Source organism: Sminthopsis crassicaudata, chromosome 6 (assembly GCF_048593235.1).
Source record: "Sminthopsis crassicaudata isolate SCR6 chromosome 6, ASM4859323v1, whole genome shotgun sequence".
Taxonomy (NCBI): domain Eukaryota; kingdom Metazoa; phylum Chordata; class Mammalia; order Dasyuromorphia; family Dasyuridae; genus Sminthopsis; species Sminthopsis crassicaudata.
Window position 1 is genome coordinate 1,797,187 of NC_133622.1, and position 18,523 is coordinate 1,815,709.

An 18,523-nucleotide genomic window follows, 5' to 3' on the forward strand; every position below is an offset into this window, starting at 1 on the left:
TGGTTGGTGGAGAAGCATGCAATGTTTGGGCAGGGGTGGAATTGCTGGGGATGAACTGAATTATGAATCGCATGGGCCGTCTGTCACTGGGTTTTCAAAGAAGGCTAGAACGGGGAGAGATCTAACAAGCCAGAAGGGGACTTAGAACATAAGACATTTGAGCTAGAAGGGGTCTTAGAACACAGAGTATCAGAGCTTGAAGGGACCTTAGAACCTAGTATGTCAGCACAAGAAGAAACTTTAGGACAGAACCTAGAATGGTAAAAGCAGAGGGCCATTACAACACAGAACCTAAATGGCGGTGCTGGAAGGGTCTACGTGTAATTTAATCTCATCTCATTCCCCCTCACAAACATGGAAATGAAGAGAGGGGGTTAGAGGGGTTTGTAGAATGGCTGGGACCAGAGCCATCGTCCTCCTGGTTCTTGGGCCAGTGTTCTTTCGGCTTCAGAGCGAGTTGTACTTTGGAGAAGGGTCTTCCCCCCTGTCACAATGTCTGACCTTCGCAGCACCGGACAGATGAGGTGATGAAGGCCTGGAAAAGTTATTGTAGAGTTTGGAGCTGGAATGGACGTCCCAAAACCGCTTGTTCAACCCTTCCTTTAGAGTGGAGAAAGTGGAGGCCGAGAGGTCGTCGGGGCCAAAGTCGGAGGGAAGCGGAGGGGATGACTTTGCTCAGGGTCTCACACAGAGAGCCCACAGTGCGCGTGGGGCTGGACTGAGTGTCTCCAGGGCTAGCCCTGGGCTCTCTTTCCATTGGGCTGGGAGGGAAGGGCCACAAAGAGATACCATCACATGCACAGAAGGGATCGGAGACGCGGACGTGGTCAGGGCCGGCCACGGGAGCCTAGCAGCTGCAGCCCCGAGTGCAGGCCTGGCTCAGGATGTTGTTGTTTCGCCCATCCTGGAGCTTCCCGTGAGCTGGGGAGGTCACGTGGTTTTCGCCAATAGAGAGCTGCCCACTTGTGTCCTGCTGCCTTCTCAACCTGGAACCAATACAGAACAGAGGTACAGAACACAACAGCAGTCAGAAGAAGACATGGGATTCGTTCCTGAGACTGGGAGGTGCTCAGGATGAGGAGTCGCATGAAGGGGACTGAGTAGTTCATGAAGGGCTATTAGAGTCATAGAATGGGAGAAAACTGTAGAAGTTCATCTGATTTCCTAGATTTACAAATATGTAAACTGAGGACCAGAGGAAGGGATGATTTTTTTTTCAGGATCTAAGTCATAGAAATGGGACTCAAGCTCAGGTATCAAGGTCTTTGATCTCCGTTTTATAATGAAGGGCAGTTCTTTACAGCTCCAGTGAAGCTGTCGGGTGAGATATCCATTAACCAGGATCCTGGCTGAGTGTCCCCCCCCACACACCTTCTAGGCTCAGATGATCTGGATGGTGACACCTAAAGCTTCTTTCACTACGAAGCTCAATGCTCCTGACCTGACACAACTCCACGCATTTCTCAGTGTATAAAGTCACACTTTTGAGAACCAAATTGTACACCTGGGAACTATTCTTCTGAATGGCACGTATGACTGCAGACTCAGAAGGGTCCCGCAGGAGTCGGGAGGGGATATTTATTAAATCACCCGCTGGTCCACCCCAACCTGTTCTTCCTTTTCTTTTGCAGATATAATTTGCTACATGATGATTTATATGCTCTCTCCCCTATTAAGAGAAGGGCACAAACTGGCTCATATGTTGAGTCTGCCACTTCCTGCTTCTGGGATATTTTTGACAAGTCCTCCTGGGACCTTGGCTACCTCATTTGTTAAAGAAAAGGGGGTTGGATCACCAAATCATCTCCCGAATCACGAGATTATCTGCCAGTTTGCTCCCCAAACCAGGCTCTTCTTAGGTAATAACCCTGTATGATCCTAGTTTGGGCAGCACTTTAATGACTTACTATAAGTTAGGATCAAAGAGGAGCAGGACAATGGAAGCGCAAAACAACAAGCCAGTGAGAAGGCTCCTAAAGACCAAAGCGGCTTGACACAGCCACCAGATTCCCGCAGCCACCAGGAGCCAGAGTTAGCCTTGAACAGAAGCTGCAAACTCAAGACCTAGCTCCGGACTTCCAAACATCCTGACTTGTGTCTGACGACGTGTAAGGAAATGCTGAGTAAAAACTGAAGAACGGTTGTTTCAGAGAAAACTGAAAAGACGTGTATGAGTTGAGGCAGAGTGAAATGTGCAGATCCAGGAGAACAACCGATAGTATAATATCAATATCAATATCAATATATATATATATATATATATATGTATATATATATATATATATATATATATACACACACACACACACACACACACACACACAGAGTAGGAGGGAGAGAAGGAGAAAAAAAGAGGGAAAGAGAAAGAGAGAGAGGAAGGAGAGGGAGAGAGAGGAAGAAAGAAAGAGAAAGATAGGGTGAAAGGGAGAAAGGAAGGAAAAAAGGAAGGAAGAAAGGAAGGAAGGAAGGAAGGAAGGAAGGAAGGAAGGAAGGAAGGAAGGAAGGAAGGAAGGAAGGAAGGAAGGAAGGAAGGAAGGAAGGAAGGAAGGAAGGAAGGAAGGAAGGAAGGAAGGAAGGAAGAAAGGAGAACAGATGGATCCTTGCTTCCCACCCAAAAGCCTCTAGGAACTATAATGTCTCAACCCCTTTTCCAGTCCTGCCCTGAGAACTGTCTCAGCCCTTTCCAGTCCCCTTGGAGCCCTGAGAACTCTCCTGCACGACTTCCTTGAGGGATCTTCTCTCCCCTACAAGTTCTCAAGAACAAATGGTTCCAATCAGTGATTAGACCCCACTTCATTTCAGGTCCCTTTTATGAACAGCAGTCAGAGAAAAAAGGGAATTACCAAAATGAACAAGCAAATGCTGACTTACTGGAGACATCATGTTTTCCTGTTTAGCAAATTGGTAAAGGGAGAAATATCAGGATAAGTGATTTGTCTGAGATGACACATACAGGAACATAAAAAGTACATTATTTAGTGCGTGTGAGATCTTAAAAAATGATCCAACTCAATCTTCCTATTTTATATAAAAGGAAACAAAGGTCCAGAGCAAGAGAAATGACTTTGGAATGGGATCCAAAGACTCCAGGGCCTCTGACCTCAAATCCAATGTGCTGTTATACCTTATTCCTTCTTAAATAAAGGAGGCAGTCCCAATATGTAACTTTTAGTTTAGGTCATATGGGTTCTTTCTTCCTATGGAATGAAACTTCTTACTCATATAGAAATTCATAAAGCAGGACAAAGATATAAAGCCATTTTTGTTGGTTCTCACCATTTACTTACCACTGGCACCATAGTTAGCTATAAATTAAAGGGAAATGAGGAAGTATTTGTGTCTCCTAGAACCTTTGATTCAACCCATGAATGCCCATTGATGGTTATCTCAGGCATAGCAGAGGAACTTAACTTACTAGACTACACTTCAAATGATTTGTCGACTTTGTGACCGGAATTCTGAGAAAGATTTGAGTGGGAGGAGAGAGAAGGAGAGAGACTTGATATCCCCATTCAAAATTCAAGAATGGGAACGACTGAAAGCCATGAGCTATCTGTGGAGAAGAACCCTAAGAAAAAAGGAAATTTCTTTCTTCTACCATTTTCCACATCTTTGTATTTTTGAAATGAGAACTACTGGGCCTGAGGAGTTCTTGTATCCATTGGGAAACAGAGGCATACACTCAAGACAGACACAAACACAAGAAGGTAGTCATTTGAGAGAGGAGACATTTTTTAAGGAAGACTAGTAGATAGAGAGCTATTTAGAGGATCCAATGCTGAGGACCAAGTCTGAGATACTCTATAAGAGAGAAAGGACTCCTGGACCCTGAGTTGTGGGTCACCTTTGTCGCCTGTGAATTCCTGGGTAGCTCGTGATAAAGTCATTCTTCCCACGGACACTGGGTGTATTTGTGTGTGTCAGTCACAGATTTCTATGTACTCTTTTTTTCCTGTCATCTTTGTAAATCTTTTTCTGCCATCCATTGCTAAAAGCTAGACATTTCTACTTGGGATGGTTATTAACAAGAAGTATGTTGGTGGGGGCTCATGATCTATACCATAGGGAGTACAGACTCGTAGTTATTCTTGCAATCCAAAGCAATCCAAATCCTTCTTGTCAATTAAACCTACAAACCTGGGGGTGAAAATTGAGAGATAATCTAAAAAGTGTGGTCCTTTCAAAATCAAAATGTTGCACATGCAAGCTTTCAATTTTTATCCAATCCTCTTTTAAAAACCAAAGTTTGTCGCATTTAATTGTCAGATTTAATTATTTGAACAAGTATAAGGATTTTCCCTGAATTGAATAAGTGAAATTTATGCCATTAAGACCCCATATCTCAGGGATCAAGAAGAAGATAACTAAGATATAAGAAAAAATATATAAATGGGATAGGATTTTTCAGTATCACTTTCCTGGTTCTAATTCAAGTGAAGTAGAAACCCATTTTTAAAAGAATAATATTCTGATCCCAACCAAAACTTTTCAGTGTCATTGTTTTTCTCTGATCACCATCTTGTTGCTTTTGAGATATCTCCATTTCCCTTGATAAAAGAACAGTCGTGGCGAAGCCTTTGCCTGCTCCACATTATCATACACAACATGCACCGGGCTCGATGCTGTCAGCAGAAGGAGCTGCTCTCTCTGGCAGGATTGGAAGGGGACCAAAAGGCTGCTAGGATTAAAGTAATTTCCTACAGGGAGATGGTTGGGGCCAGAAACCAATTCTTTCATTAAGTGACAGCGATGATGAAAGCCCCTCTCCTCTGAGACAAGCAACATGAGTTACCGTTATCTTCTTAGCTTTGTCAAATTTGGTCATGACCCAGCAGGCCCCCGAAAGATGGGATTCTGGGCCACATAACCCACACTGGAACAGGCCAGGGAAAATACAGAGAGCTCTACTGGGTGCTCAGCCGACATGCAAACAGCTATCGACAAATTGGAAATAATCTCACAGGGAAAGCACTAAGCTTAAGGAGGTCTGGGAAGAACTTCTTGAAGAAGATTGAAGTTAGCAGAAACATGAAGAAATCCAGAGTAAAAGGTAAGAAGGGAGAATGTTCCAGGAATAGGGGGACAGCCCAGGAACTCCTCCTCATATTTCTAATACGATTTTATCCAGAGTTCCCCTGTTGCTTCTTGTTACATTCTATTTAATTATGTATAGGTTTCATCATCTCCTCCCTCCTATATTGTAAGTTATTTCCCCTAAGCAAGAAACCATACTGACTTGTTTGTTTAATCGTTGATACTAGCATTTAGCAAGGACTTTGTACAGAGTCCAATAAGTGATTACTGAATTGAAGTGGTCCCTTGCACTGTTATAACAAAAGAATATTGGAGCCAGAATGAAAAGCTTTGTACTGCAGTTCCTAGTTCAGGGCTTTTTTTGATACCAACTTACCATCAATAGCTGGTTCCTGAAAAAATGCCCTTTTTTCAAACAATTTAAGAAATGCCTTGCAAGAAAGCAATCTGACCTCTCCCTTAAGAGCAGCCGAGCAGGAGGAGTTAAGGTGGGTATTTACCAGAACACAAGAAGCCCAGAAACCTTTTTAAGTGCTTCTTTTCAATGAACACTTTTAAAAGAGAGAGCTAATGGGGCAGGGAAATGTGTTGGGCTCAGTTACCACGGGTGGGTGATGAGTTCAGATTACAGGTCTGCTAAGTAGCACAACTTTGTCCTTGAGACTAATGTATTTCAGTCGGGAGGTCCTTGTTTCAAATATCCAGGCACTCAACTAAAACACGTACCCCATGACCCTGGATAGCAGTGGGAAGCTGGGAGAAGTGTGGAAAAGCCCACTCTTCTTTTTGCCTCTCCTAGAAGGCCTATTTTTAAGCCTGGATTTCCTCATTTTGCCCATATTGGAAGTGCAGGGGTTGTTCCCAGTAACAAGGGGCAACAGGTATGCACACACTTTTCAGCTTAATCTGAATTTATTACCACTCTCAAGTCTGGAAAATCAACACAACACTGAAATCAGGACTTGCAGAGTGGCTGATTTCTGCGGTATCAATGTTCACACTGAAAATGTCACAGCAATATCTGAAGCTGTCAGAGGCGAGATCAACAAACCGCTGCCCCAAGAGCAAGAATTACAGGTGGGGGGCACCAGGCCATGCAGGCAAGTCACTTCTGCGTGACTCTGTGACCCCATCTGGGCTCTTCTTGGCCAACATGCTGGTTTGCCGTTCCCTTCTCCAGCTCATTCTATAAATGAGGCAACAGACACACAGGGTCACCTAGAGGATGAATGTTTAAGGAAACATTTAAAGCAGATTTCCTGACTTCAGGGCCAGCAGTCCATCCACTGGGCCACCCGGTGGCCTATGCCTGGCAAAGAGACGTATTTCAAGTGAAATGCTTCTGGGCTTATGCATTCCTTCCTTCTTCGATATTAAGCCTTATTCTCCAACCTAGTTTGCATCTAGAGAACATAATGGGGGTCTGAAATCACGCAGAGTTTGGTTAGAGAAAGTCTGGGCTCCCATCCAGTCTCTCCTGCTTAGCAAATATGAGACTTGGGTGGCGTCATTTAAATTCTCTGAGCCTCAGTTTTCCCAGGCATGAAATGAGTTTACATATCTCATAGTGCTGTTTGCAAGAAAAGTATTTAGAATCCTGCAGTTACTTATGGAACCATCATGCTCATTGTTAATGATTTCTCTTGCTTTGGACCTGTTCATCTCCCACCTGGACATCTGGGAATTCCTTATCGTGGAAACTTGGACTCATTCTTTTTGCCTGGAAGACTCCTAAAATCCTAGTGAACGACCTCATCTCATAGAGGAGGAAACTGGCGGATCATGGACTCTTCTCTCTGCATGTCCAATGTCTTGTAGCCACGTAATAAATGCTTGATGGATTGAATTGAAGCAACTTAATTTAAAGTCACATAATGAGTTTATGGAAGAACAAAGACTTTGGGCCACTTTTCAGGAAACCCAGAATGGAGCTGCCAATGTGCAATTTCCAGGAGGAGATTAGTGACTAGCTCCCCACTTCCTCCTTCCATTCTTGCTCTTTTTCCTCAGCCGTTTCCTAACACCACCAGCATGAAATATTTGCAGGGTAAACAAAACTCTTCCCTTCTCCTTTCTCCCACCTTTTGCCGCCTGCCCTCCCCACCCACAGCGGGAATAACTTGGTCATTGCAGACAGCCTCTAATTATGTGAAGTAGAACAGGCAGCTCCAGAATATACTCACTTTTCTCTGTTGAAGATGATAAATTCTTTCCTCACTGTTTCTAAACACTGCTGTAGGTGTCCACTCTTTCAGGAAGACGTTGATCATAAATGAAACAAAGAAAAAGAAAAAACAATCATGGAGACAAAAACAGGAACCCACGGGGAAGAGAGAATTCATCATTGACTCAAATAAGAGATGGTTTCAAGGGAATGAATGAACGAACTGGGCCAGAGTTTGAGATTTTAAAAGATGATTGTTTTCTAAATTGGTTCTGAGGACCTAAGGACCTTTGACTGCTTTTTTTATTTTTATTTTTTTATTGACTACATATTCATTTCAAATAATTAGAGAGTACAGGGAAATTCTACTGCTGGTGATTGTGATCTCTTGCCATTTGGTCCAAATTATTCCTCATTAATGACATCCAAATCCATGGCTAGCCCTGTGTGATATAGAGTGACAGTCAGGAATGGAGACAAGACGTTTATCTCAATGGCAAAAATGATTCCAATGTTGTTGCCATGAAAACTGGGGTTTCTTTTGGGGGGGATTGAGCTCTTCTTGTTGACTATGAGCACCCTTATATGCTTCTACATTGCAAAACATTTGTCCCTCAAAAGTTGTAATGCTACTTTTCACCACAGCATCAACACAATTCTTTGAATGTTCCCCTTGTTTAATGTCACAACGGCAGGTTGGTCATCCGTGCTCTCAATGAGAATCCATCAATGAAGCGCAATGGCCAAGTGGAACAGTTTGTGAATGGTCTGATCCTACGCCTTCATGAAGTAAAAACTGAGGGAACAGACAACACAGCTTCCTCTTCTAATACTGGCGGCTATTGATAGACAATTCTGGCAAATGGCTTGGCATATGACTGCTCTAGACACGTCCCCATGAACTGACCAAAACAATCAACTTTGTTCTCGTCAAGGCCCTCTTAGTCTTGGACCCTTATCTGAAAAAGGAATAAAGGGGACCCTACCCTCCACCCCCAGAACCCAGCACCTACCAAGACACAGCTGTCTTTTCCTCCATCTTTGGATCTGTTTTTGGCGAGCCGCTTCTTCTTTTTGTGAAGGGGTTTAGATTCTAGAATCATTTCTTCTAGTTCAAAAGTTGGGTCACAATTCAGCCTCCCCTTCTGTTGCCAAAGCATAAAACAAACACAAAATGTTCTTAAAAACCTTAAATTTTGAGTTTCAATGAGGTGCTCCTGGAGAGGGTTCTGAGAACTTTCTACAGTGTCCTGAAAATGGCCAAATGGACCCTAACTAGACAATAAGAGCTCTCCTCCAGCTTTCACACTCAAAATGTGAGGAAGGAGAATCCATCACCTCTGGGACACCCGCCTTTACTCCACTAATATCCACTGGCAAAGCCCATCCGAGATTGAGCGAGCACCGGGCCCTGGCGGACTCGGGACACTTAGAACAACTGGAGTTATTCTTTAGTGACTCGGGCCGTCACTGAAAATAGAAGTCCCCATGACTTCAATGCCAGAAGGGAGTGAAATGGGCCGGTAAGAGGCCCAGAGAGAGCTGCTTTAGTCAACAGAGACACAGGCAAGGTACCGACAGTGGACTGTCATGGAAAGAGCTCCACCTTGGAAGCCCAGCATCCCCAAATCTTGGAGCTGGAAGGGACATCCCAGGCTGAGCTGAATAGGAATCATTTCTAAGTCACTTCCTTCTAAGACATTGGGCTCTGCAGTGAAGACTCCCCCAATGAAGAGGCATGCACGATCTCCTGAGGCAATCCTTTCCACTTCTAGAAGAGATAAACTACTAGGAAGTTTTTCTTTAAACTGGGGGAAATTGGATTTATCCTCAGGGCCAAACAGAACAAGTGTGATCCCTCAGGAAGTAGGTGACACAAGAGCGAGAGCTTTTGGACCCGGAGGCAGGAAGATCTGAGCTCCCATTGGAACTCAGTGGATGGAGCCCCAGCCTGGAATTAGGAAGACCTGATTTTAACTCCAGATCCCTGACACTTGATAGCTGTGACCCTGGGCAAGTCACTGATAAGAAATATTGAAGTTGTCAAAGATTGAGTGACTTGCTCAGAATGACAAGTGTCAGAGGCAAGATCTGAATTTTGTCTAACATTAGACTAATCTTCTCTCTGTCACCCCACTCCCCCCACCATCCTCGGGACAACTTCAAGTCCTCTAAATTTATACTTTGACTCGTGAACTTTCTCTCCCAATCATTGTTCTTTCCTTTCTTGGCCCTTTTATATCCTTTCCTCCTTGGTAATGCGATAGAAAATAGATATGATTTGGAATGAAAAGACTTGGGTTTAAATCACAGCCTTAACTAGACCAGGGAATTTAACTTCTATATTTTTAAAAGGGCTATTAGGTAGTGCAATGGAAAGATCACTGAGACTGGAGTCAGGAACACTTACCTTCATAAGTTCACATACATCCTCAGACACTTACCAGCTATGTGACCATGTTTGCCTCAGTTTCCTCATGTATAAAATGAACTGGAAAGGAAACATCTCTGTACCTTCGTTTCTTTCTCTGTAAAATGGGTTGAAATCGAAGGTCCTTTCTAGGATGATTCCAGACACTTGCAAAGCAATTGTCTATTGCCAAATCTATTTTTGCTACAGAAAAAGGAGCTATTCATGGAATGACTGTTTTGAAAACAAAAGCTCCAGAAAAAAGAATAGCATCTTGAAAATATCAAGTATTCCTATTTAGGAAATGATATGTAACCTAACAATTTAATTCTTATTTTTCCTCTCTGGGAAAGTGTGTAAGTTACTGTCACCTCTCTGAAGGTTAGTTCATTCATCTCTAAAGCAAGGGATCCATTAATAGATAATATACAAAGATCCTTTCCTATCTAACAATCCATTTATTTTCTAAGGTTCCTTTAACTTCTAATCTTTTACATTGTAAGGTTCACTCTGGGTCTTACTTATTTTGTTGCTGTTATAATGTCCTTTCCAATTTCAATACGGTTTCTTCCAGATTGAAATGAGAAAGAATGTAAGAAACCATTTAAATCCAATCTTCCCATTTTATAAGTATAGAGCTAAGGCTCAGAGAAGTTAATTATTTGCCCAAGGTCACACAGCTAAATAGCAGAGCTGAGATTCAAATTAAGTAGTTCTGCTGAATCCAAATTTATCATCTTGCCATTGTGCATCTATGCTTTGTTCTAAGGCTCTAAAAAGCTTTGATATGTACCAAAGACCTAAGGTCCTTTCCAGTTCTAATAGTGTGTGATAGAATGATAAATATACATATACAAACATATATATATATATACATATATATATATGTATATATATATATGTATATATATATATATTTGTAGACTAGATTTCTCTGTGGCTTTGAAAGAACTACTTTTTATTGAAGATGCTCTCATTTGTGATCACAAGAGACAGAAAACAGCCAAAGTGAAATGAAGCTCTCCACCCATCCTGGCCAATCAGGTCCAAATGGCTTTAAATGGCAGTTAAATGTTAAAGGAGTTCAACATTTTAAGTTGGTTACTTTCTCAATATGAGTCAAGAGTGGAATAGGAGAATCCCAACGTTCATGAAAGATTAGCCTATATCAATAGAGCCACCATATTCAAAATCAGTAGAGGTGTTAGAATCCTGCGGAACCCTACCTCGGACAGCTACCATTTGGATTATTGCTTTCATTTTTAGGTGCCAGATCATAGGAAAGGCACTGATAAGCTGGAAGAGGACCAGAGAAAGTAATGGATGGTGAGACCATTTGAAACCAGGTTACAAAGATCTACAAAGAAGTAGCAATACTTAATCTAGAAAAGGCTACCCTCTCTTTGCATCTCCCTTTGCAGATATCTTCTACTTATTTTTCCTTGCCTTGTTTGCCTTACCTTTCCCTTTTTCTCTTTCCCCTTCTTCTTCTTTCTCCTTTCCTAATTTTCTATTCTTCTCTTTTCTCTTTTCTGCTTTACCCCTTTCTTTCTTCCTTCATTTTCCTTTTCCTTTTCTGTGATGGGCCAGAACTCTGAACTTGAAACAAGGATGCCTATAAGGTACTAACTCAGTGGAATTGATGGGTTAATGGTTATCTAGTTTAGCATGGTTCAGTATGATTTATTTAATCTTACAAATAATGGTTTCCTAGTGATAGAATGATCGGTTTATACTCAGTGTGGAGCACATAAGCAGGGACTGAGAGCCATCGAGGACAAGTGCACTAGAATCTGTCAGAACCAAGGAGACAGAAATTCATTTCACCTTCAGTCAGGCTCCCGGGAGCTGGCCTGGCCTCCTGCACTTTCTCCACCGAGACCAAGGCCCGTCTGAAAGGCTCACCACAAAGCTGCCCAGCCCCAGGAAGGAGATAATAAAGGATCTGGACTCCAAGAACCAGGTTGGAGGAAAGGAGACCAGACTTGGAAAGAGACAATAAAGGATTTGGACTTTTAACACCTGGCTGTTCTTATGGTGATTACTGAACTGAAAAGAAGGCTGCTCCCTGAGACCCCAAGAAAACCAAACCAGAAAACATTACACTTTTCAAGCTTTTCTCTAGGCTCTTTTCTCTCATTTTTCTTTTTCTATTTATTCTTTTTTTTTCTTTTCCCTCTTTCTTTCCCTCCATTTCCTCTTTCTTTCCCCTTCTCCCTTCCTTTTTCTTCTTCTTCCTTTTCTCCTTTCTTTTATTTCCTCACCCCTCCTCTTTTCTTTACTCCCCCTTTTTCCTTTCCTGGAATTCATATAGAAGAAATTCCCTCTAGTGGGGGCGGATCAATTACTGTTCTTCAGTTTAAAGTCTCAAAGAGTTGCTTGGAGTCACTGAACTTGCCTAAAGTCACATGGTCTGTATTAAAGGCAGAATTTGAACAAATTGCACAAATATTACTGACTCCAAAATCAGTTTCCACTGATGGTTTTGCTTTTTCCCTTGTTGGGAACATTGTAGGTGCTCAATAAATGTCTGCTTAATTTTAATATTTAAAAGTTCATCAAAGGTAAGAGACTTAATCTCATAAGCCCTGAAGAGCAGCAAGAGAACGCCAGGTGGAAATGCATATTTCATATCCCTATAAAAACTTCCTAATAATTTGAATTATCTCAAAGTAGAATCATCTGCCTTAGATGGAATGAGTTCCCCATCACCAGAAATCTCCAAGCAGTGACTGGATGACACCTTTCCATGGTGCTATAGAGGCAGTTCTACTTTTTCAGATGCTAATTAAAATAGTATCTCTGACTTCTGAGGTGCTACTGAACTTTGGGATATTACAATTCCGATAGTCTAGAAAATTGGAGGGAGAATGAGCAATGGAAGGGATTTTTGGGATGAGGGACGCAGTGGAACATCAACTCACATTTGGTACAAAGCCTGGAGTCATTGCCTTCTCCAGCACAGCATCCCAATTCATGTCGGCTAAATACGGAGAGCTTTGAATATCTACAAGGCTGGAAAGACGGCTTTCAGGATCTTTCGTGAGAAGCTGTGAATTCAAAATGGAAAAAGAAAGCATTTCCCTCACTTCCTGTGTCTGCCGGTTCAAAATCTGGTGATGATCCCAAAATTTAAGGGGAGAGAGTAATCAGCATATTACAATATCGCTCATTAATTTAGGTCCTTCTCTGTGAGGTAGGCCACATGTTTTCAGAAATTCATTTTGACTCAACAGGAAATAATTTCAGCCCAATTAGCAGATTAAGGAACTGTAATCCAGAGGAGAGAAATTCAGAAAGTTATAAAGCAAATCAGTCAGTCAATAAGCACCTACTATGCGCCAATCACTGTTTTAAGTGCTGGGAATACAAAGAAAAAGAAAAGATGATATCTAGTTTCAGAGAACTCATGGTTTAATCTGGGAGACAGAGCACTATATAGAAACAAGATATACAGGACAAATGTGGCTATTTTATTTCATGAGCAAACCCGAATTGAGTCAAAAAACAAAGAAACAAACAAAGCAGTGTTTGCACCCTGGTTCTGCCATTTACTCTCTGGGGGATCTTGAAAGCCTTCTGATCTCAGTATCATCTCATGTGTACAATCCAAGGGTTATACTAATCTCTTTTAGCTCTAGATTCTAAGATCCCAGAATTTAGGGGAAAAAAACATTTTTAAAAACCCCCACAGCTAAAAGAGAACTTAAGAGACAGATTATCTAATATAATACCTTTTCAAAAATATTAGGTATCTAAAACAACATCCTCTCACCAATGGCTGGTGTAATATGCAAGCTGGAATTTGAAGGTCCCGACTATCCATCCATAAGAGCTCTGGGACTGTGAGGAAGTCACAGGGGCTGTCTAACCTTTCTTTGCTAAATAAAACAAAATAAAAACCAGACACACCAAAACTCTTCCATTTTCTCCATTATCTACCAAATAAAATTCATACTCCTTTGCCTGGAATTCAAAGCCTTCTATAGCCCACTGTTAGCCTGCCTTTCTCCAGCCTTATTTTATGCCAGAACCCTTCACATAAGCTCGTCTGTTCTGTGCTTCTGTCTCATTTCTGTCAAGGTGTGTGCTATTTCCCATACCTGCTAAATACACGTTCTTATTCTTTGCCTGCTAAAGTCTGGTTATTTATCCTTTGTTCTCAAGGAGGACCAGTGACATCTTAAGAGTGATGTTCTCACTTGGACATGAATTCGATTTCAGTGAGGCAGAGCTGCACAAGTCAGCCTCACTCTCTCCTCCAGTCATCAAAGCCAATTGGCAAAAAAAAAAAAAAAAAAGCCAATGTGATTCCCGATGGCCCAGCATGCACTAGGTGTTCTTGTTTTTAGAAAAAAAGTCTTTGCCAAATTCTTACTCCTTTCCCTTCATCTTAGATGGCACTTTCTCCATGAAACTTTCCTTTCCCCCAGCCCTTTATGATTCCCCCCTCCCGAATTCATAAAGATGAGAAGTTGTTTTCCTAATAAACTGTAAGTTCCATCAAGACAAATACTGTGTCTTATTTAAACTTTTTTATTTTCCCAAGTTCCCAGCATAGTATGTACTCCACACATTACCAGTGGTATACCTGTGCATTTTAATGTGAAAATGTGTATAATAATATCTGTAAATACTTACTTGAGTCATTAATAGAGAAAGTGCTTTGTAACTGTAAAATTCGATAGAAGAGTACACTGGTATGGCTCATGTGTGAAAATAGGTTCTTATATGCAAAAGAGGAATGAAGGATTCATTGTTTTGTTTTGTTTTGCTTACTGAAATTTTCCCCAGGATTTCTTTTCTTTTCTAGGTAAATTTTTTAAAAGATTTTGTATTCCCCATGCCTTTGACATTTACAGAAGAATTGTATCTTTAGTAAAAAGTCTTAATTTTTTTTGAATTTAAAAATTAAACAAGCATTTCCCTAACTTAGCAGAATAGGAAAAAATGTTGACTGTACATGAATTTTAAATCTATTATGTATAACATCATATAAATATATGATAAACTTTTAGTTCTTTATTGCCAGTCACTAGTCAAGCATTCCTGACTTCAAATTCCATTTAAAATGCCACTTTCTCTGAGCAGTCTTTTGTGATCTCCTTCAACACTTGGGCTCCCCTTTATCCTATCTATAGCTTCTTTGTACATAATTGTTTCCATATTGTCTCCTTTGTTGATAGAATGTTCCTTGAGAATGGGAATCCTGTGTCCATCCATTGGAGAATGGTTGGGTAAATTAGGGTATATGAAGGAGGGAATATGGAATATTATTGCTCTGTAAGAAATGACCAGCAGGAGGAATACAGAGAAGCTTGGAGAGACATCAACTGATGCTGAGTGAAATGAGCAGAACTAGGGGATCATTATACCCTTCAACAATGATACTGTACAAGGATGTATGCTGATGGAAGTGGATATGCTCAACACAGAGAAGAGCTAATCCAATTTCAATTGATCAGTGATGGACAGAATCAGCTCCACCCAGAGAAGGAACACTGGGAAATGAGTGTGAACTGTGAGCATTTTTTTTCTTTTTTGTTTTTCTTCCCAGATTATTTTTAGCTTCCGAATTTAATTCTTCCTTTGCAACAACAACAATAACAAAATTCGGTTCTGCACATATATATTGTACCTAGGATATACGATAAGATATTTAATATGGATGGGAATGCCTGCCATCCAGGGGAGGGGGTGGAGGGAAGGAGGGGAAAATTCGGAACAGAAGGGAGTACAAGGGATAATGTTGTAAAAAAAATTACCTGTGCATATGTACTGTCAAAAAATGTTATAATTATAAAAATTAATAAAAAAATTTAAAAAAAAAGAGAATGGGAATCCTGGGGACCAGAAGAGCTGTATCTTCAGAGCTTAGCACAATTCTTGGTACCTAATAAATGCTTACTGACAGATTGTGGGTCTAGTCCAGGGTTCCCTCCTGGACTGTCTTCTTTTCTCAGTGATCTAATCATCTCCTCTGAGCTAAATGGGCGTCTCCATGCAGGTGACTCCAAGACCTGCAAAGATGCCTAGTCCTTCCCCTGTCCTATAGTCCCTTCTTACCAATAGCACATGACATGTCTCCAGTTGGCCGTCCTGTATGTATTTGAAACTGGACATAGCCAAGACAGAAGTCATTATCTTCCCCCAACCCGTGCCTCCTCCTTTCCTCTTTCTGTTAAGACAATCATTATACTCCCCTTTTCCTCAATTTGCACCTTCCACTCGTCCTTTCTCTAGCCAACCAGCTGTCGAGTCTTGTTGAATCTTTTTCATCAATATATCCATTATTAGTCCCCTTGTGTATGCTACCAGTCATTACCCTAGTTCAGACCTTATCACCTCTCTTCTTGACAATTCTAGAAGTGTCTTCCTTAGATTCCCAATTTCTACACTTATATTAGTTGCTTCCCCTTCCAACCTACCTTTCACAGAGCTGAGAAAATCATGTTGCTAAAGTACAAGTCACTCCCCTGCTCAAGAACCTTCTGGGATTTCTATTTCTTCAAAAAGAAAATACCAACTCCTCAGCTTGATGTTTAATACCATTCATCACCTGACTCAAGCCTACTTTTCCAAGGTCCTCATACACTATTCCTTTTTACCCATTCTATTTTCAAGCTAACTAAATAATTTGCTGCTTTCCCAAGCTGGTCCTTTATATGTACCTTACCTCAATGCCTCTATAAACTGTGCCTGTGTTTTATCTCTTTAGAAACCTTTAGCTTTCCTCAGTACCTTTCTAGACTCTTTTAATGATCAAGTCTCTATCGCTCTTCCAAGATAGCTAAACACATATTTTTTCTCTGTATACTTATTTGATCATAAGCTATATCCTTCCGACTCATCCCTCTGTATAATAAAAGCTCAATGAAGGCAAAGTCTAGCTCTCATTCATCCCTTTAGCCTTACTACCGGAAATACTTTGAACAAATAGTACTTAATAAATAATTTAGACTTAACGATTTGACTTAATGATTGATTTTAATATTGTTATTTTACATTATAATACAAAATATTAATTTTATATATATTTATATTATGAATATAAATATAATGTATAATAATAACATGAATAATAATAAAACTATGAATATAAAAATTTTAAATTTAGTAAATAAATGTAATAAACTAAAGTTACTTAAATTCATTCAGAGTTGGTTAGCCTAACGGGTCAGTCTGTGATGTGGGGGATAAAGGCAAGGAGGGCCTCTCAGTTGATCAGCCTCACACAGGGATCCTGTCACGTTGGGCTTACAAAGGCTGCCCTGGCCCTGGGTCCCTCTGAGCCTCCCCTCCGTTACCTTTTTCAATAACGCCACCATTCCTTTACACCACGTGGAGGAGTAGTGAACCCGTTCTACTTTGAACATGTTGAGGATCTCATCGATTGGAGTCGCCGAATGGATTTCGTAAGGTCTCTGCGAAGACAAGCGGGAAAAAACTGAGAACGGGATGCTTTGCCTAAATTCCCCCCTCCTTCAGCTGAGCCTCGGGACACTGGGGAACTGTCTTCATTCCTCGTTTATAAAGTGAGCACGTTCTCCTTATCTAGGACCACGATGGAGCACTGAGCAAAGTAGAACTTCCAGCTGAGTGGATACGTTATCATTCCCTCCCTTAGCGGCTTCTCTGATTCCTCCTCGGGGTTGGTAGGTTCTTGAGGACTGCCAGTAGAGTGCAAGTCCTGGCGCACAGTCCTAGGCAGAAAAAATGTCCCACCGTTTCTGTTTTCTGAGGACCTAATTAATCAACCACCAATTAATCAGGAGTTATTGAGGACTTGTGTGTTAGCACTAGCTTTGAAGATCCAAAGAAATCATCATAGTATCTTCTTTCAAGGAGCTTCCATTCATGTGAGAGGGGCAACAAATTACACACACACACACACACACACACACACACACACACACACACACAGAGTTTTAATACTGGGTCCACGGCAGGTAACTAATGGTGGAACTGGAACAGCTGCTCACAGTGGCTGGGGCTGCAGCAAATCTTAAAAGCCTGAGCCAAGAAGAGAGAGTATCCTGGGAGTGGGACGTAAGTGGCGCAAAACGGATTTAGAGGGAGGGCCTGATCTAGGGCTGAACTGCCAGGAGACAGAAAGGGCCTAAGGAGAGGTCGAGTATAAAGACAGATGCTGTAAGACCTGTCACTGATTGACTATGGGGGAAGAGAGGGAAGTCACAGATAGCCAGGATAGATTTAAGGATGAAGATCCTATTCGTGGTAAAGGAAAAGGTATGAGTTTAAGGAGAAGATAATGAATGTCCTCGGAAAGGTGACGTGTGAAGGACAGTCCTGCATAAACAGACCTTCAAGATCTTAGATGGGAGCAATATGTGAGAAGTCTAGAACAATAGAAGGCAGCAAAAAAAAAAAAAGCAAATACCAAACAAATAAGTTGATATTCAATAATAGGGGTCACTGCTGTTTAGGAGACCTTTGGTCAGAACTCGGCTTTTAAAGTATTTTTGAAGATTTAAAAACACATCTGAGCTCCTATGACTAACTTTTTGCTCAGTGCCTATTAAATACATCTCTGTCTGGCACACGCTGTCTATGTGACCCTGGAAAAGGCATGTAAACTTGCATGGCCCTAGGGGCTTCTCTAGGACTGCGTCTCACGGAAGGATTATGCATCTACACCGACAGATAATGGAAATGACTGCCATATGTCAATGAAATCGTCAGCCTGTGCCCCCTGCTCTACCCCACCCCGCCACACAGGCCATCTACGTAGGCAGACAGACAGCGAGCACCGCAAAATGAAACATTCTTGAGAAACAGCGAGGGTCTAAGGCTGCCAGCGGAGAAGATGAAAAGACGAGAGTGGGGGCCAGAAGACGTGTGTTCAAGTGTTTGCTCTCCAGCTCGGTGGGCATGTGACTGATTTCAGCCATTTC

At 41.5% G+C, this 18,523-nt stretch overlaps 1 protein-coding gene across 6 annotated transcripts in view; it reads right to left on the reverse strand.

Annotated features, from left to right (window-relative positions):
- Positions 1-305: 305 nt before the first annotated feature.
- Positions 306-18,523, reverse strand: part of STK32B (serine/threonine kinase 32B) — a 351,540-nt gene continuing 333,322 nt past the window's right edge. For all 6 annotated transcript variants that reach the window (XM_074276564.1, XM_074276563.1, XM_074276565.1 and 3 more), the window contains 5 exons: positions 16,916-17,032; positions 12,533-12,658; positions 8,212-8,343; positions 7,218-7,282; positions 306-986 (listed from right to left, as the gene is read on the reverse strand). In XM_074276564.1, coding sequence (XP_074132665.1) covers positions 848-986; positions 7,218-7,282; positions 8,212-8,343; positions 12,533-12,658; positions 16,916-17,032 — 579 coding nt within the window. In that variant the 3' untranslated portion in view covers positions 306-847. The remainder of the gene's footprint in view (positions 987-7,217; positions 7,283-8,211; positions 8,344-12,532; positions 12,659-16,915; positions 17,033-18,523) is intronic.